The sequence below is a fragment of the Dermochelys coriacea genome, chromosome 7 (genome assembly GCF_009764565.3).
Source record: "Dermochelys coriacea isolate rDerCor1 chromosome 7, rDerCor1.pri.v4, whole genome shotgun sequence".
Taxonomy (NCBI): domain Eukaryota; kingdom Metazoa; phylum Chordata; order Testudines; family Dermochelyidae; genus Dermochelys; species Dermochelys coriacea.
The window spans coordinates 29,588,771-29,609,794 of NC_050074.1; the positions used below are offsets into that span (position 1 = coordinate 29,588,771).

At 42.2% G+C, this 21,024-nt stretch overlaps 1 protein-coding gene and 1 long non-coding RNA gene across 2 annotated transcripts in view; one reads left to right on the plus strand and one right to left on the minus strand.

Moving 5' to 3' along the window:
* Positions 1–11,430, minus strand: part of NINJ1 (ninjurin 1) — a 38,381-nt gene extending 26,951 nt beyond the window's left edge. Inside the window, exon 1 of the mRNA XM_038411647.2 lies at positions 10,988–11,430. Within this exon, the coding sequence (XP_038267575.1) occupies positions 10,988–11,059 (72 nt within the window). The 5' untranslated portion in view covers positions 11,060–11,430. The remainder of the gene's footprint in view (positions 1–10,987) is intronic.
* Positions 1–21,024, plus strand: part of LOC122461156 — a 140,289-nt gene that overhangs the window by 40,342 nt on the left and 78,923 nt on the right. The gene's annotated exons all lie outside the window — the stretch shown is intronic.

Here is a 21,024-nt window from a genome sequence, read left to right on the forward strand (position 1 = left end):
GACCCACAAGTGTCTGAGAATGAAAGAAGAAGCCCTCATGTGAACAAGATCTTAGTGTATTCACTTCAATGTTAACAACCAGCATGCACGCAGGTCTGCCACAGCAGAGCTGGTATCTGTGCTCTGGGTAGGGTGACCAGATAGCAAGTGGGACAGGGGATGTGGGGTAATAGGCACTGTCAAACACTGAACTCAAGGGTACAGATGTGGGGACCTGCATGAAAGACCCCCTAAGCTTATTCTTACCAGCTTAGGTTAAACGCTGCCACCACCAAAGTGTTACACAAAGAACAGGGGAAGTGCCCACTTGGAAACGTCTCTGCCCCCCCCCAAATATCCCCCCCAAGCACTACACCCCCTTTCCTGGGGAAGGTTTGATAAAAATCTTCACCAATTTGCATAGGTGAACACAGACCCAAACCCTTGGATCTTAAGAACAATGAAAAAGCAATCAGGTTCTAAAAAGAAGAATTTTAATTGAAGAAAAAGTAAAAGAATCACCTCTGTAAAATCAGGATGGTAAATACCTTACAGGGTAATCAGATTCAAAACATAGAGAATCCCTCTAGGCAAACCCTTAAGTTACAAAAAGACATAAAAACAGGAATATACATTCCATTCAGCACAACTTATTTTATCAGCCATTTAAACAAACCAGAATCTAACGCATATCTTACTAGATTGCTTACTAACTCTTTACAGGAGTTCTGACCTGCTCTGGTCCTGGCAAAAGCCTCAGACAGAGAGAACCCTTTGTTTCCCTCCCCCCTCCAGCTTTTAAAGTATCTTGTCTCCTCATTGGTCATTTTGGCCAGGTGCCAGTGAGGTTATCTTAGCTTCTTAACCCTTTACAGGTGAAAGGGTTTTTCCTCTGGCCAGGAGGGATTTAAAGATGTTTACCCTTCCCTTTATATTTATGACAGGCACTCATATGAGACACAGTCCCAAATACTGGAACTGCCCCTAAAAAAAATTAGGACATCTGGTCACTCTAGCTCTGGGCACAAACCATGTTTGTCTGTGCAGTGTGTTCTTTAGCTTGTTCTGAAAAGGAGAGCTGTGAAAAGCTTTCCCATCTCCAATCTCTGTGGCTCTTCTGAGAGCAGTGAGAACCATTTGCTGAACAGCTTCGTTTTTCATTGACAGAGCTTTCCCACCCACCCAGCATCTTGCAGCCCCTTTTCAAGGTTTGTGGGACCGCTGTCTTCACTAGCAGTGTTTACTCTCGTCTGGGGGGAGCCAACTAATTAAGACACTACATCAGAATAGTTGCATTGTTTTCCTTCTCTTAAATCTTTACCAAAAGATTAAAAGGGTAACGAGTAATCCAATGCTTATTTCCCCACAGTACGGTTAATTTTAGTAATATTTTACTGGCAACAGTGTGAGTAAAAAAAGAATATTTTGCAACTACTTGTTTTTACTGACCATTTTGACCCTGTGCCTTCCAGTTCATGGGGATTTCCTTTGTAAAAAGAGCCTTATTCCTTAAACCCGATGACTCAACAACAAAAATGCTCTGGCTTTTAGTTGCAACTCAGGGACAGTATCCACTTCAGGTAAAGTTTGAAAACAAATATCAAGGCAGTTTGCTAAACATACAGGTCTTAGAGTAGTAGCCGTGTTAGTCTGTATCCGCAAAAAGAAAAGGAGGACTTGTGGCACCTTAGAGATGAACACATTTATTTGAGCATAAGCTTTCGTGAGCTACAGCATCCGATGAAGTGAGCTGTAGCTCACAAAAGCTTATGCTCAAATAAATTTGTTCATCTCTAAGGTGCCCCAAGTACTCCTTTTCTTTATTCAGGTCTTGTGTGTAGTATATAGTAAGGTTCTAGCTTTTATTGCTCTTTGACTCAGTGGTGAAAGTTACCTGATTGAAAAGCCTGAAGACCAAAGTTCCCTGTTCATTCACTAAACGACGCTGTCTACTTAAGCTTCCACACACTACCACACTAACATGCCTAAAGTCTGACAAAGAGGCATGGCTTATGAGAGGGTGGGGGGAAGAGGAATTTAGTCTTGCTATTCAAACTTTGGCCTCGGCTGAGAGTCCCCAAAAGGGTACCAATTACACTGTCAGGAAAGGTAAAAGTGTCAGTACCAATTCGCATGCTGGTTTTTTATGTGGATACCTCTCCATACTGGAAATTAGACTGCAAACACCAGCAACACTGAACACTCATTTCTTTCATTAGCTCCATAACTATGTTAAAGTTCATTTCTGTGACTTTCCTGTGCCCTTGCATGTATGAAAGAAAATGCACTTGACTTCACGCGCTGGAGATTTTAATGTATGCCCTTTTGCTTCTGGCTTACATGCAGCTATTGTTCTGGTTAGCCTCTTACATTTCTCCCATCATACACGTGCTTTCTAAGAGGATAGAATTAAATACTGTTTGTTTTAGAACATGCTCTAAATCAACAGAGGCCTGAAAGTTAAAAGTTATGAACAAGATCTTGCAAATGCTTGTGCATATTGAGAACTATAGGACTGTTAACATGACTGAAAACAACGAGGAGTATGGTGGCAATTTAAAGACTAACAGATTTATTTGAGCAAAAGCTTTTGTGGGTAAAAAAAACATTTCTTCAGATGCATCTGAAGAAGTGTTTTTTTTACCAATGAAAGCTTATGCCCAAATAAATCTGTTAGTCTTTAAATTGCCACCAGATTCCTCGTTGTTTTTGTGGATACAGACTAACACGGCTACCCCTCTGATACTTGACAACATGAATGAAGTTACTCATATACATGAATTGGGGCTTGCAAGATCAAGCTCTACAACTGTTAATCTATCCTTAACTGACCCCACTGGAAAACCAACAGTTCAGAGCTGTTAAACTTAACTTTCAATTTCCAGCTTCTCTGCATGTACTGCAATCTTTGATTTGTGTGCACACAATACAAATTTGGGGCATCCAATCTGAGACGCTTTGACCTTGATTCAGAATCGTTGAGCACCCACAGCTTCTGTGGGTTTCAACTAGGGCTGTGAGTGCTCTGTGCTTCTGAGTATCAGGCCCCATGTCTCAAGTTGGGCTTTCAGAAACTAAAGTATCCAAAAGCACTGGCCAATTCAGAAAACTTCACCCATTGTGTGTGTATAATAGACAATACTTTCTGTCTGCAAAGCACAAAATCCCCATAGAAGAAAAGTGAGAAAGAGGGACAACTTCTGGATTTTTTTTTTTAAAACATAAACCTAATCTATTAGTTTCCCAGTGTCTAAGTGGAAATGTTATTCCTGTAACTACACCATTAAGCTGATTACATAATTGTTTGTCAATCGCAGCTTCCCCAGCTCTCTATCATTCACAAATCAGAAATATGATGGGTAACTATGCTGTCACTCAGCAACCAGAAATATCTTGTTTTAGGAATTCTCTCCTGAAAACACTCCAGAACCCTTGCTGCTTTTCAGTATTATGCCTAGGAAAATCTTTGGAACGGTGGCAGCTATGCAACAGATGGTTGGGACCTTCTTGTTTTTCTATCTCCTCAAAGATAAACCGCCAAAGGATCATGCCCACAACACCACACTCAACCACTAGCTAAATACTGACTCAGACAGAAGAATATCACATACCTTAAGTTCTGTATGTCTACATTGGCATGTTTCTGCGCCACAAATTATACCACTTTTATTAAAACCTGTTGCGTGTCTATACTATGCTCCTTGTGACGCTTGAGAGCATCCACATTAGCAGGTCTTGCCATGGCAAAGACAGCAGTGCATGGTGGTAGCTATCCCACTGTGCAACTGGCCGTAGGGTGCTTTGGGAAGGGTTTGCAATGCCTCATGGGGCAGGCACAGCATCACATGATGCAAGTTTCCCAATCCCATTGTTCCATGGACATCCTACTACATTGCCAGTGGCTTTTCAACTGAAGTGGTGGGGGGAGAGTTTGGTGTGTGTGTGTGTGTGTGTGTGTGTGTGTTTAGAGGGACAGAGAGTGTGTCAGCATGCTGTCTTGTAAATTCAGACAGCAGCAGGAAGCAACCAGTCCTGAGGCAGGGGGAGGGGGAAACCCCAACATCAGCCCCGCTTTGAAAGGGGAGGGGTGCATGTCTGCAGGGCAGCCGAGTTCAAAACAATGAGCAGAGCGGTCACTTGAGGCATTATGGGACAGCTCCAGAGGCCAATTACACCGCAGAAAGCAATCAAGTGTCTACACTGGCAATAGAGTGCTGGAGCCTCTGTGCAAATAGCCTTACGACTCTTGTTGAGGTGGTTGTTTTTGCAGCGCTGCAACTGAGGAGTTTCTGTGCACAAAGTGGCTTGGCAGTGTGTACACGTCTGCAGTTTGAGCGCAAAAACTACTTTACTGTGCAGAAACTTGCCAGTGTAGACAAGCCCTCATCAACACCACTTCCTGAAGTAGTACCTCCATCTTCCCTAGAGGTCTGGCATTCAAGTGCTAATCCAGCTCAACAATGCTTAGCCTGTGAGAGCTGGTGAGATCACATCTTGAGATGGCATGGCTGCAGTCCATTAGATAATCACTACAGAACAGGGGCCATCTGTAAACTGAGATTTTTTCACAGGTCTAAAATCAAGAGTATTATTATTATAGCAACATTATTAAAAAAGAAAAGGAAAAAGTAGGATTAATAATGTATTCAGATAAAGACAATACAGAAAGAAAGCAATCAAGACAACAATGCATATCAAGTAGTAAAGTGCTTTAAAAAAGAAAACAAATCCAACTTATTTAATCAAGACAAAACCATTCATGCTAGATTTCTTTTTCCCTGCATCACGTTTTCCTTTCATTTCTGTATTAAGGCTTTGATTCAGGAAAGTGTGGATGCATGAAGTTAAGTCCATCCCTATTCAGGACTGCACTAAGGGCAGTACATAAGAACATGCTTAAATAGGCCCAGATTCAGGAAAGCATCCCAATCTCCCATCATTCCCAGATTAGACAAGAATGCAGTCCCTGCATGTTAATGTATTGCGTTAATGCTTGCATAGAACTTGCTCCAAAGAATGAGTGTATAACTATATACTATTGTATCTTACAAAAGATATTGAACCAAATTCAAATCCACTGTAAGCGGAAGCAACTCCACTGAAGCCCGTACCAGGGCTGCGTTTAGCTTTCAGACTTAAATTCAAAGGGAAGGGAGGGACTGATCCTGCTCTATTTTAAATCAGTGGGAGTCTTGTCAATGAATTCACTGAGAGCAAGATTAGGCCCTGAGCAGTATAATTACCACCCTATGCGGTGAAACAGCAAAGGTTTCTCCTTTAATACAAACTAATATTTTCTCTGCATGACACAAACTCTATAGAAGAAAATGCATATTCAGAGCCAATATGATTATTTAATGACGCTTTATAATTGCACATGAGAGTTTTAACTATAAAGCTCATGAAATCCAGGGAATACCATTCTGAAGACAAGATGACTAATGTGGCAGGTTTTCACAGAGCCCTGCTGAGGCTTGCAGACATTCTGATAGCTTCAGAATAAGTTTTAAAAGTACTACTACAACTGAGAACTAAACTTGATCCAGATGATAAATGCAGGGTACTAGAGGTCTGACTCCTGTAATCATATGGCACATCACATGTTTTCCAATGGATTTTGCTTTGTGTGTAGAATTATCAGATTCTGCCCAGATTCAAATCTTCATTGTTCTGGTCCTTTTCTTTTATAGTCCTCAGTGTAACTGTTTCCTTGCCAATAAGCATCACTGACTTGTGCATCTTTGTTCCATGAAGATTTTAATATTGTAAAACTAATGAGTTTGGGATATGAAGGATTGGGCCCTAAATGAGTAGCTTAAGTCTGGGCATTGAGCAGATAAGGTAGACTGTCTCCCCAGAGGTTCTAGGTTTTTAAATATTCCTTTGGCTCATCATCCTGCTTTTGACTTTGTACTTCTTTACGATCTGTTCCCTACATTTAGAACAGCTTCATCTTTCATGTATGCCAAGTCGCCTTTCTTTTCTCAAATCCTGTTTGGAATATTTTTATTACCCAAACTGACCGCTATGCAAAAAGTAAACCAACAAAAATACTGAAAAAGCCAACTCTAAAAATCAGTTTTAATAACTTAAGACAATGAGAACTTGCTTTTAAAATGATTTTTAGAGCATCTTTAGACTGCTGGCTTTCACCTTCCATCTCTCCACTCCACTGCTATTTGGTCTTATAGCATTTGTCAGAATTACATTGTAAACTGACTGTTTGTTTGTGTTGTGTGTTTGTAAAGCTCTGTTGACATGTTCCATTTGCTATAAATAATTACTACTAGCCATTAGATGAGACCGAGTTTCCATTTGAAATATGTAATGCTTCAGGACACATTTCATTCTAGTGAAGAACAGAATAATTATTTCAGGTTCCCACATGTATTTAAGTTTGTTCATTATAGCTTTAGACTGCCAGGACACCTCAATATTCTTTAAAAAGAAAAGGAGTACTTGTGGCACCTTAGAGACTAACAAATTTATTTGAGCATAAGCTTTCGTGAGCTACAGCTCACTTCATCGGATGCTCACGAAAGCTTATGCTCAAATAAATTTGTTAGTCTCTAAGATGCCACAAGTACTCCTTTTCTTTTTGCGAATACAGACTAACATGGCTGCTACTCTGAAACCTGTCAATATTCTTTATTAACATTTGCTTATGGATGCTAATAGTGAAAATATACTACCTGCTTTGCATATGTTTCTAGCCAGAAAAAAACCTATAAATGTATGAATGGCTACAATGTGACATTAATATCCCTTGCTTTGCTATGCAACTTTTAGGTTTATGTTTCCTCTCTTTGGTAGCTTATTCATCTGACAGAATATGCTGTGTGTATTGATACAGTGAGATAGCACACCAGCTATAAGAAAACTTTTGAGACAGCTTCCATATTTTTCTATTACTTGTCCTCACTAGCTATTGCCAGCAGCACTTGCATTAAAAACTCTTGAAAAAAATCTCTCAGGCAGCATCATTGACTTTAATTGGAATAATGAAGAATAGGCTCTACTAAAAGTGAGAAAGGAACTACTCATTGTGAGCAAAGGCGTGACAATCTAGCCTAACCATAGAAGCTAGGAATTTCTGGCTCTTAATATATCTCTCTCATATAGATAGATCTCTTGGGGTCCTGGCCTAGTCAATAAGGGCCAGATTTTCAATAGCGTTTAGCATCGAAAATGGAGGCTTCATTTTTCGAAAGAGCTTAGCTCCCAGTTATCCACCATGCTGAGCTCTTCTTAAAATCTGATCATAGATATCGCAGTGGGATCTGTTGGGTGCTGAGTGCTTCCCCCTTTTTTAGGTATCTAAGGGTATGTCTACACAGCAAAGAAAAATACATGGTTGGCCTGTGCCAGCTGATTCGGGCTTGGGCTGTTTTATTGCTGTGTAGACTTCCAGGCTCAGGCTGTAGCCTGAGCTCTGGGACCCTCCACCCCACAGGGTCTTAGAGCCTGGGCTCCAGCCTGAGTCTGGAAGTCTACACAACAATGAAACAGCCCCGCAAGTCTGAGTTCACTGGCACAGGCAAGCTGCGAGTTCTTCTTTGCTGTGTAGACATACCCTTAAAGGGATCTGAGCTTTTTTGGAAAATCTGACCCTTAGCCTCTGCCTCATTCCTCCTCCCCACCCATGCCAAAACAAAAGTGACACTTTCCTATTTCAGGTGTAATGGGAGGATTAAAGTTTGTAAATACCTCTACAACATTACTTTATAGAATTATTTGGTTTTAAATATTCTTGGCAGTTAATTTTACAGCTGCTTATTCTTCTTGTGATATCTTAATTGACTGATTGTGTCTCAGTTTCTTTGGGAAAGATTTGCCACAAATGGAACAGTAACTACAGAGGGCAGAATATAAAGCAAGAGCAGAAAACCCACTAAAGTATATAGAAAAATTCCAAGAACGGAAACTGAAAGGGAAAAAAATCCCTACTTTGAGTTAACATGACCTAGTCAAAGCTATTCCTTTCTGTTAAAATGAGATGAATGAGGAATTGGCAGTTCTAAAGAGAATTTTTCAGTTCATCATTCTGTCTCAAGTACATCAAATTTGACTTGGGATCAGACATGAGTAATGCCAAAGTCAACCAATTTTTTTTATTGCGGTACTTTCCCAGTATTTGACAATCTGCTTTAGAACTTATGCCAGTAAGGAAGGCTGTATGACATCACAAACAGGGCTCATCAAGGTGGGAACAGGAATCTTACACATATGTGCCTCTGCCTTGACTGCATGGGAAAGTTTTACCCAATTATACAGCTACAGTTATACTGATATGTTGTTCTTATGGACACTCTTATTCAGGCATAGGAGTGGCTTTTTCCAGGTTAGCTTAACCCCCTTCACAAACAACTTAAGCTAAACCATAAAAAAGGTTCTCTTATACCTGGATAAGTGTCCACACTAGATCAATTTAAATTTGCACCTTCCGTTACACCAAGAAAAATCTTTTGCATGGAGACAAGCCTTTTTCAAGTAGAGGATTCAATACTTTACAGACAGATATTGTTATTTAGGAGTTTGTCAACTATTCATCCAATCAGTGGTGGAAGGTGGTTGTTGGGTTTTTTTGGTTCAGTTTTTTGGACTGATTCATAAAAAATTCACACACAATCCTAAGTTTCAGAGTAGCAGCTGTGTTAGTCTGTATTCTCAAAAAGAAAAGGAGTACCCGTGGCACCTTAGAGACTAACAAATTTATTAGAGCATAAGCTTTCGTGAGCTACAGCTCACTTCATCGGATGCATCCGATGAAGTGAGCTGTAGCTCACGAAAGCTTATGCTCTAATAAATTTGTTAGTCTCTAAGGTGCCACGGGTACTCCTTTTCTTTTTGACAATCCTAAGTAATTCACTTCAGGCAGCCTTCCCCCCCCCCCATCTTTTCCTGAACCTCTTCTAGTCTCTTCTCTATCCCCCTCACTGTTCAGGTGCATAAAGAGGACTTCTCTGCTTCTCCTTGAGTTGCTAGAGCTGCTCTGTAGGGAAGGAAGAATGCACTCAGTCCTGTTGCTGCTCACAGCAGCTCTACCTAAGAGGAGGTGGAGAAGTGAGCACAGGCTTGAGTGGAGGGCTGTATGATGAGCAGGACTGGATGCCTGGAGCTAGGAGCTGAACAGCCTCAAGGCTGAGGACAAACAAAAACAGTTAATCAACTTTCCTGTGCTGCTCTCAGTGGATAATGAATATCTCAGTACTTTAAAACATAGATTTTGAATAGACAAAGTGGGAGATTTCAGGCCAAAAGAGAGATTCCCCCATCAAGCTGAGTAAGCAGTCTATTCAAAAATAGCTTATACAAATGTGACTGTAAGAAAATTAGAAAATAGGGGTTGTTGTTTTAAAAGCTGTGCACTCAAGCAGGAAAGACAGAAAAACTCTACTAGAGAAATGTTCTGCCAATCTTTGAAGGAATAGATTAAAAGTTTGTTTTTTTTTCTGATCAACTATAGTATATTTGAGATTCAAGGCATTCAAAATAGTCTCAGAATCAGATTTCCAAAGGGGATATGAACAACTGACATTTGTAGTAAGCACCGTCCACTAAATATTTGAGCCGTGGCTTCGGTTTAAATCAGCTGTCCTTACTCAAATTCCACTAACTACTGGAGTTCCTATCTCCCTTAAATACTGTAGAATTACTCCTTGGTCACATACTGCTATGAGTCAGTTATATATTCATCAGCAAATGTCATCCTTCCTATGTATATGCACTGTAGTGAGTGATATACTCTCCGGTTAGAATTGATAGCAAGCTATAGCACACACATTTCCTAAAAACTCCCCTTGAACTTAATAGAACTACATTGTTTATTATTTGTAATACTGTAATACCTAAAGGCCACCTTCTGGTTTGGAGCCCCATTGGCCAAAGTACTGTATAAATATGCAGAAAGATATGGCCCCAGCCCCGAAAAGCTTATATTCTAATTTAATGACAATGTCCAGGGATGAACAAGTGTGCGGAAACAGCAGTTGACAAGGGAAGGTAGCAGCTCCAGCAGTGGTGGGCAACCTGCGGCCCGTCAGGAGAATCTGATTGTGGTCCACAAACCATTTTGCTGACGTTGACCGTCCGCAGGCACGGCCCCCGCAGCTCCCGGTGGCCGCGGTTTGCCGTTCCCGGCCAATGGGAGCTGCAGGGAGCGGCAGGCCAGTGTATAGAGAGAGGAAGAACGATTCTCTACTACCCTTCCATAGGCAAACTTGGAAGTCTGAATGGAACCCTTACGGGAACACGCTGTGTTATATTCTAACAGAAAGCACTTTGTTAATCATAGTTTTATTTCGTATATATGAAGGGAGAGCACAGGTGTAATCCTGCTTCTAGGTAAATTAATAGCAAAGAAGAAATTTAAAAAGTTTTGCATGCCCCTTGCAGTCTGTTTTAGTGTGATAAATGCAAATTACAGTATCCATTCCCTGAGGGACTGACTGAAGTACATGGAAATGGGGGGTGGGGGGTGGGGAGAGGGGCATTTGCACCTCAAATCTTAGATGCTCTTCCTAAATTTAACCCAGCTAATGGCGTTCAGGGTTAAAACCTAAGGCATATGTTTGCAGGGCAGAGATTGCTCCCGCTCTCCTCCCTTGGCACTGCGCAGGTGATGGGTTTCCTCCCTTCAGCCCGGAGCGCCCCGGGGCAGCGGTGGCAGGGGCTCGCTCAGCCCCGTCCCGTTGCGGGGTGAAGGGCAAGGCCCCTGGCTCCCACTCCCCTCGCCGGGGCCAGCGCTTTGACCTCTGGCTTGTCAGCCCCTGACCCATCTCCCGCCTCGGGGCCCAGCGGGAGCCCGCCCCGCGCCTGTCCGACCGGAGCCCCGGGCAGCCCAGGGAGCCCCGCCTGGCCGGGCCGGACAGCGCCTGCGCCGCTACGGCCCCGGGGCCCCCTCAGCCGCCGGGCCTCAGGCCGGGCCGGGAGCGGGTCCAGCCCCGCCGGGCCGCAGCGCCTCCGTGCCCCGCCGCGCAGGATGCGCCGGCCCGGCCCTGCTCCTTACCCTGTCGGGAGGCGCTCGCTCGCCGCCGCCGCTTTGCCCGTTCAGCTCGAGGGTCTCGGAGGCCGAGGCCATGGTGCTCGGCCGCCCGCGGGGAGGAGGCGCTCCGGCCGCCGCTCGCTTGCCCGCAGGGGCCGCTTATCCGCCGGCCCCGCCGCGCCCGCTGTCTGCCTTCCCAGCGCGCTGCACGCCCACATGCGGCGGCCGGCCCGGAGAGTCCCCGCCTCGGAGCCCGCTCGGCGGCGGCTGCTTCCCTTTCCGCCCGGGATTCCCCTTCGTCGCGGCCGCGCAAGGCCCGGGGCTCGGCCTGTCCGCAGGGGCAGAGCGGCAGGCGTCTGGGCGAGCGGCCCGAGGTTGGTCTGAAACGTCGGCGGCTCCGCGGGCCACGGAGCCAGACCCGAAGAAGAGCCCAGGCGTCCGGGTTAACTCCAGAGGCAGCGGGTTTGAAACCAGCAACTGGAAATAGTTCTTCACCCGGCACGCCTGGCTGGGGGTGCTGTGAGGGCGAAAAGTATCCCTGGCTTCAAAAAAAAAGCATTAGAGAACATTCAGGGAGGATGGGTCCAGCAGTGGCTAATGGCCAGGCTCAGGGATGCAGCCCCATGCTGCAGGTGTCTCAATCCTCTTAAAAAGAAAAGGAGTACTTGTGGCACCTTAGAGACTAACAGATTTATTAGAGCATAAGCTTTCCTGAGCTACAGCTCACGAAAGCTTATGCTCTAATAAATCTGTTAGTCTCTAAGGTGCCACAAGTACTCCTTTTCTTTTTGCGAATACAGACTAACACGGCTGCTACTCTGAAATCAAACCTCTGACTGTCAGAACCTGGGAGTGGATGATGGGGAATGGATCACTCCAGAGATTGCCCTATTCCGGTATTCCCTCTAAAGCCTCTGGCGCCGGCCTCTGTCGGAAGACAGGATAGTGGGCTGGATGGACCATTGCTCTGACCCAGTATGGCCGTTCTTATCAGCCTTCCTGGAAGATGGGGAGAATGATACTCTATGGCCAGGGCTGCTCTAGGAACTTTTATCCTATAACAGTGTGGTTGGGCAAGGAATTAAAAACAACCAAACCATCCATTCCCCCAAAAGCCCTAGTCTAGATACAGTTCTGCTGGCAAAGACTTACAGGTAGAACCCCCTATCTGACAAACTAAATGGGGATTGAAGACTTCAGAAAATCAGAAAGTTCATAAAATGGAATATCTCAAATTCACAATAGGTGCAGTGCATAAATTGCAGATTGGAGCATTGCTTCATTTTCTTCTTGTCCTGCAAACCATTGCAAAGCCATTGCCAATGCACCAGAATGTGAAGGGGTGTCAATTTGTGCTTCAGTGACATCACTTTCATTACGTGACTTTTTTTTTTCCCTTTCAGGAAAAATTGTTTGTATAACTGGTTATTTATACCCTCCTAGTGTAGACCCAGCTTATCCCAGCAAAAAAGTGCTGTTATAAAGGAAGTGTATCTACGCTAGGAAGGGTTTGACAGTATAGCAATACCAGCAAATCTTTTCTAGGGTAAACAAGGTCTAAGTCTCTCAACACTCTTCAGAGGTAGATAAGAGTTACCCCCATTTTACAGATTGTTGAGAAGCCACTTATTGAAAATCACAAAGTAAATTTAGTATTTCTAATCCCAAATATTTAAAAATCCTGAGATTGGTTTTTAAAATGAGATGGTTTTTCTTTAAATATATTTTTAGTTCTTGCTTTCTGGTTTACAAACCATTAGGACACACTCAGGACGGGTTTTCAAGCTTTTCTCTGGAAATGGGAGGGCTAAAAATTTAATTAAAAAACAAAAGTTGACATTCTCATAAAATAACATGACTCCAGGAGCTGGTGCATCAAGAAAAACACCAAATGTAAGACTCTCAATAAATTAACAAGAGTTGGTCACACTGCAAGTTAGAAGTAGATGGTAATGGAACCCACAAATCTTGATTCCCAGCCCACAGCACTAACCACAGGACCACACTCTCCAAACATATATTAGATAAGTGGCCATAGTAATATACAAAACCTTATCAGTCTTTTAGTACAAGGACCATGCACTTCCTTGCAGTTCACTCTATGATGATTTTTAAATGAAAATCTTGCATAGTACTTGCATTCAAAACACTTTACAAAATAGGGCAAAGATGTGCAGACGTGAGGAACTGCACACAAGTGAATAGTTTCAGTGGGACTATCCACAGGCATAAATATGTGCAAAGTTGGGTCTTATGTCAGGACCTGAATTGCTTGTGATACCTATCACTGGCATGCAAGGAGATGGTAGCCAGCATGTAACATACTATAGAACAATCGGGGATGAGACATTTTCACCAAGGAGATGAAGGCAAGCCCCCTACTCTGACAAAAACCACCAAGTAATCTTTAATGTCCATGCAGAGCAGATAAGAGCTCTGTTTAAGATGTTTAACCCCTTCCATAGTAAGTAAATCCAACTATCTTCCTTACTAGGAGGCTTTGTTGATCCTACTGGTTAATGCAGGGCTTTGGCAGATAAGCCATTCCTTCCAGGTTGGGCTGTGTAGAAATAGCTGTTATAATTCAATGGGTCAAACACAGCCAAATATGACTAACATAATATACATCAAGAAATGGGGTTATACAGGAACTTGTACTTCTTGGATGGATGAAGGCACTTGACCTTAGCCTTTGTGTATCTCAACTGTAGAATAGTTATTTAGGTTGTAAATGTCCTTTTTATTCATGGCCTACAAAGAAAAATGTCAGAAAAAAATGCATTTTAGAAAAAAATTTAATGAACCAATAACACTGAGGAGATTAAAAAGTCACCAATTTGAAATTTATTCTATTAAAAAAAAATCTGTATCCTCCTTCCAGTGTTTGTGGATTTGCAATCTCCTTGTCCTATTTTTCTAGAAATATTTCTCTTCTCTGTTACTGTGTGAATAACCCACATAAAAAGGAATGACTGACTGTACAGTGTACAGATTTTATGGTAAAGGACACCAGCACAGATCCCTAAAATAGGTAGAAATAGTGAAACTGACTAAGATAACACAAAGTGCTATCAATTGCAAAATGTAAACAATGTGAAAAGAAATAGAGGAAAACAATTTCAATCACTTTTTTCCTGATGTTTAAATTTACTACTGTTACAATTAACATCTATGGTTACCTAAGATTGAATGAGTATAGATTAAAAAATTACGTGGACTCTTCCTTTAACACACACATGTAATCCCTTCACAAATAGCAGCATAGCTACAACTGAAATTGCTTTCCAACAGTGAAAAGGCTTTGCACAGTTACAAGCACAGTTGTTCAGTAGCTCTATTCTTATGCTGTTTAGAGCTGAATAATTGCATCTAAATATAGAATAATTCCTTAGTATATAATCCTATAAATTTCCATTATTTAAAATGTTGGCGCTGGCTGGGGCTCATTCATCCCCTAGTTTTAAATTAGAGCAACTAAGATTATCCACAGCATAGAGACACTCCAACTTTCACTTTTTAGGCTTTGCTCCTTATATAGAGAGAGTAGCAAGAGGTGTGGGATAGAACTGCTACACTACCAAGTGATTCCTTCATCATACCTAACCGTCTCCAGCCACTTTATGGCTTCTTTGCACCAACAGACAATCACTAAGGGGCTGGCAGAATGGAGAACTTGGCTCTTTGCCAGACAATGTTGCAAAGGCCAAGACTATAACAGGATTAAAAAAAGAACTAGATAAATTCATGGAAGATAGGTCCATCAATGGCAGTTAGCCAGGATGGTCAGGGATGGTATCCTTGATTCTGTTTGCCAGAAGCTGGGAATGGGCGACGGGCATGGATATCTTGATGATTACCTGTTCTGTTCATTCCCTTCTGGGGCATTGGCCACTGTTGGAAGACAGGATACTGGGCTAGATGGACCTTTGGTGTGACCCAGTATGGCTGTCCTTGTGTTCTTAAAGTGCTAGCTATATAGTAGTAGTAATCACGAAACTAAACGCCTCTGTATCAGATTATTTTAGCCAACCCCAAACAGTACATGATTTTATCCAGCAAATGTGCTGTAAGATTTGGGTGTCAATTTAAGAGTGGAATTCTGATGTTCTCTTTGAATTTCATGGCTTTTTGTGATTTGGCAGAGCCTTTACACTTCCTCAAAAAGAAAAGGAGTACTTGTGGCACCTTAGAGACTAACAAATTTATTAGAGCATAAGCTTTCGTGAGCTACAGCTCACTTCATCGGATGCATTTGGTGGAAAAAACAGAGTAGAGATTTATATACACACACACAGAGAACATGAAACAATGGGTTTATCATACACACTGTAAGGAGAGTGATCACTTAAGATAAGCCATCACCAACAGCAGGGGGGGGAAGGAGGAAAACCTTTCATGGTGACAAGCAGGTAGGCTAATTCCAGCAGTTAACAAGAATATCAGAGGAACAGTGGGGGGTGGGGTGGGAGGGAGAAATACCATGGGGAAATAGTTTTACTTTGTGTAATGACTCATCCATTCCCAGTCTCTATTCAAGCCTAAGTTAATTGTATCCAGTTTGCAAATTAATTCCAATTCAGCAGTCTCTCGTTGGAGTCTGTTTTTGAAGCTTTTTTGTTGAAGTATAGCCACTCTTAGGTCTGTGATCGAGTGACCAGAGAGATTGAAGTGTTCTCCAACTGGTTTTTGAATGTTATAATTCTTGACGTCTGATTTGTGTCCATTCATTCTTTTACGTAGAGACTGTCCAGTTTGGCCAATGTACATGGCAGAGGGGCATTGCTGGCACATGATGGCATATATAACATTGGTAGATGCGCAGGTGAAGGAGCCTCTGATAGTGTGGCTGATGTGATTAGGCCCTATGATGGTATCCCCTGAATAGATATGTGGACAGAGTTGGCAACGGGCTTTGTTGCAAGGATAGGTTCCTGGGTTAGTGGTTCTGTTGTGTGGTGTGTGGTTGCTGGTGAGTATTTGCTTCAGATTGGGGGGCTGTCTGTAAGCAAGGACTGGTCTATCTCCCAAGATCTGAGAGAGCGATGGCTCGTCCTTCAGGATAGGTTGTAGATCCTTGATGATGCGTTGGAGGGGTTTTAGTTGGGGGCTGAAGGTGATGGCTAGTGGCGTTCTGTTGTTTTCTTTGTTGGGCCTGTCCTGTAGTAGGTGACTTCTGGGTACTCTTCTGGCTCTGTCAATCTGTTTCTTCACTTCAGCAGGTGGGTACTGTAGTTGTAGGAATGCATGATAGAGATCTTGTAGGTGTTTGTCTCTGTCTGAGGGGTTGGAGCAAATGCGGTTATATCGTAGCGCTTGGCTGTAGACAATGGATCGAGTGGTATGATCTGGATGAAAGCTAGAGGCATGTAGGTAGGAATAGCGGTCAGTAGGTTTCCGATATAGGGTGGTGTTTATGTGACCATCGCTTATTAGCACCGTAGTGTCCAGGAAGTGGATCTCTTGTGTGGACTGGTCCAGGCTGAGGTTGATGGTGGGATGGCTGACTTAGAACAACGCTTCCTCAGCTCTCGTTCCCTAATGCCCCTACTCTACTTGCGCTACATTGATGACATCTTCATCATCTGGACCCATGGAAAAGAAGCTCTTGAGGAATTCCACCATGATTTCAACAATTTCCATCCCACCATCAACCTCAGCCTGGACCAGTCCACACAAGAGATCCACTTCCTGGACACTACAGTGCTAATAAGCGATGGTCACATAAACACCACCCTATATCGGAAACCTACTGACCGCTATTCCTACCTACATGCCTCTAGCTTTCATCCAGATCATACCACTCGATCCATTGTCTACAGCCAAGCGCTACGATATAACCGCATTTGCTCCAACCCCTCAGACAGAGACAAACACCTACAAGATCTCTATCATGCATTCCTACAACTACAGTACCCACCTGCTGAAGTGAAGAAACAGATTGACAGAGCCAGAAGAGTACCCAGAAGTCACCTACTACAGGACAGGCCCAACAAAGAAAACAACAGAACGCCACTAGCCATCACCTTCAGCCCCCAACTAAAACCCCTCCAACGCATCATCAAGGATCTACAACCTATCCTGAAGGACGAGCCATCGCTCTCTCAGATCTTGGGAGATAGACCAGTCCTTGCTTACAGACAGCCCCCCAATCTGAAGCAAATACTCACCAGCAACCACACACCACACAACAGAACCACTAACCCAGGAACCTATCCTTGCAACAAAGCCCGTTGCCAACTCTGTCCACATATCTATTCAGGGGATACCATCATAGGGCCTAATCACATCAGCCACACTATCAGAGGCTCCTTCACCTGCGCATCTACCAATGTGATATATGCCATCATGTGCCAGCAATGCCCCTCTGCCATGTACATTGGCCAAACTGGACAGTCTCTACGTAAAAGAATGAATGGACACAAATCAGACGTCAAGAATTATAACATTCAAAAACCAGTTGGAGAACACTTCAATCTCTTTGGTCACTCGATCACAGACCTAAGAGTGGCTATACTTCAACAAAAAAGCTTCAAAAACAGACTCCAACGAGAGACTGCTGAATTGGAATTAATTTGCAAACTGGATACAATTAACTTAGGCTTGAATAGAGACTGGGAATGGATGAGTCATTACACAAAGTAAAACTATTTCCCCATGGTATTTCTCCCTCCCACCCCACCCCCCACTGTTCCTCTGATATTCTTGTTAACTGCTGGAATTAGCCTACCTGCTTGTCACCATGAAAGGTTTTCCTCCTTCCCCCCCCTGCTGTTGGTGATGGCTTATCTTAAGTGATCACTCTCCTTACAGTGTGTATGATAAACCCATTGTTTCATGTTCTCTGTGTGTGTGTATATAAATCTCTACTCTGTTTTTTCCACCAAATGCATCCGATGAAGTGAGCTGTAGCTCACGAAAGCTTATGCTCTAATAAATTTGTTAGTCTCTAAGGTGCCACAAGTACTCCTTTTCTTTTTGAGAATACAGACTAACACGGCTGCTACTCTGAAACCTGTGTTTACACTTCCTGTAACAGGGTTTATTATGTACAAATCAGTATGCATTTCAGTATAGGATTACACTGAGTCACTGCTGCTAATCATTTTCTATTGGACTTTACAGTATTTTATACAAAACTGATTAATCAAGCAACTATCAGCAAGTCACTGTAAACTTTTAGGCTTGCTACATTGCAGATAAAAGTGTGTCAACTGTCAAACATGTCTGAATGCAAACAAGCGCAGGTTAGGCGTCCATATTTACTGATAAAGGTTACTGAAGAAAAAACTTTACAGATGAGTCCAATCCAATTTGTTATTAACTTCCTGTCTATAAAAAGTCTAATGCACATCAGCAAAAAGAAAAAATATTATACAGCTTCTCATGATAAAAAGCAGCAGCCATTTGTTTTAGTGGAATAGCTTGGACCACTTAAAGAAAATTCCCATAATCTACAAATGTATATTGATTCATCGTGGACTTTAAAAAAAAAACACAGCTGGATGGAAAGTCTGTATTTAGAGAAGACAGAAGTAAAGCTTTACAGCATTATGGACTCTCAGAAAAGCGAGAAAACACCATAGAATAATATTTGGAATTGTTATACCAATAAAATAAAAACCAGGAAGATCTTATTAAAGGGGAAAAGGCAAAATACCACATTTATTGTGAATACAGAAAGAATCATAGTAAGCATTTAGTTATAGCTATAACATTCCATTCAATTTCATATTTATTCACACATTCATACACACAAACATACAGGTTCTGCAAGGTTGTTATCATAGTTACCAGCCTTAGAGTTGCTCTGGCCAAGCCACTGGCCAGGTGGCCTGGACATGAGGAGGGAGCAGGGCTTTGTCAGATGCACATGTAATGCTCCTGGAAGTTGGTTTGCAGAATCAGACCCCCAAAGTTCTCACTTTCTAGAGTCCATTTTTATAGGAATTTCTTCCTATGCCAGTCTATGGGAATTGCTTCATCATGCTGTTGCTGAATCAATCAGCAGATGACACATTCCTGATGGCTCTGTGCTGCCAGATGTTATCTTGTTCTTTGGTTCTCCCATTCTTGAGGCTGTTGGGTGGATTCCAATCTGCCCTCCGGGGGTCCTCTGGTTATTTCCACTTGATGCCTTCTTCAGCTGATAGACACTGGATTCTTAGGCTGGCACCTCCCTGATCATTCAGTTATTATTCACACCAAGCATCCATCCACATACATCCTCTGACTCTATTTTAATCACAATTGTTAACAAAGCACGATGAATACAACAAAAGGGCGGGAAGTATCTGGGTGCTGTTTCTGTTGTTACAGAGTATTGCTTTGAGTCTCTGTCTGTGTGAGTAGTTGTTGTTACAAAGAATTGCTTTGAGAACAGACTCTGTCTTAGAATGTACTAACACAATTAGCAGCTTGCAGGTTTCACACACAGAGGGAGAGAAACAGTACCAAAAACCAAGAGACCTCTTAATTAGTATAATACCCTGGAATTTAAACTATGGGGAATCAAACTCATTTGTGATTTTAATACAGAACTTCTTTAATATGATGCAACATAATCCCCCTTTTGACACTAAGATTTATAATCGTCAGTGTCACTTTCTATTCAAGAGAAGGTACTGTGAGGCAATTTGAGTTTGTGATTCCAATTCATCCCACATACATGATCCTGGTGATGTATCTTTACTACAAGGTTCTGGGGCAACAGGCAAGTTGAGGCATACTCACTTTTCAGGAGTCCATTCGGCACAACCTCTAGTGTCCAATCGCTTCCCTCCCTCCCCAGCCTACTGACTCAAGGTCCAGAGTAGCCAGAAGCATCCCATGTGTAATATGGGGAGTGGGCTAACCTTCAATACCTTTGCCTCCAGGGACTGTTGGTGTGCAATTTTGACAATTTCTCCCATTAACAAGTCTGGTTTTACAATACTGGAAACATATTGCATCCGTTCATATTGATAAGTGTCAAACAATTATCTCTTTCTTTGTTTTAACAAATGTATCAAACCCTTAATATTTCCCAATATGACCCAGAACATTTCGTGTTCCAAAGTAGCTAGGGCAAGTATCTGCATTTCAGTGCATCCCATAGCTATGGCTGTGTAGTTTCCTATTTCTAAATTTTTTCTTATGCATAAGCCATGTGGTAGTATTAAGCCATTGCCAAAGATTCCATCGGGCTTTTAGGTTACCCAGACCAATTTGGGCCAAGTCTACATTGGCATTTACTTGTTTTTGTATCAGGCTGTCCTGTAGCTGGGACAGAGAGTTTAAGTTATTTTTAATTACCTGCAGGTCTGCAGTATTTTTTTTTTAAACACACAACAGTGCTAGCAACAAGACAAAACATAGAACACAAAACACAATTTCTATTGTGACAGTAGATTCATGGTATTGGGTTGCTCTTCAGCTGGCATCAGCTTTTCCTGATTTTCTGAAAGACAAAAGAACATGTTTCTACCCCTTTTTGGGGTGACAGATTATTGCTTAAAATATTTCTTTTACAAATATCCTTGCTGATTGCAGGCAAAACAGAGGAATTACCCCCATATTTTCCTGCTTTTGTTCTATAGGCAGTTCAGCTTTCACTGGCATTTATCTTTTAAGGGTTATGGGGAAATTATCCCACTGTTTAGTCATTAAATCCCTGAGGTGGGGTACCTCAGTTTTCCTTCTTATACAGCAGACCAAGTTTATAACGTTTTTCCTGCTGTGTTAAGCTTTAAGATTATTTACAGGTAATAGCTGAGAAGCATCATTACCATATGACCTTTAGGATTTTTCCAAAAATCATACACTCTATACATTGTTACAGGGGTACTTATTATCATTAAATTTATTAAAATTATCTTGTTTGTTTGCTGACCATGTATATCCTTTATCTGCAGCTCCTTTGTCCTGCTAGTTCTTTCCTTCCTTTATCATTTAGGTAATTTGCATTTTCATAGATGCTTCCTGCTTTTGGATTTAAAGCCATCAGCAGCTCAAAGACTCTATCTTAAAAGGGACACAATCAACTTTCACCAGAGTTTTGATTACTTTTTTAACTTCTGCTTCCT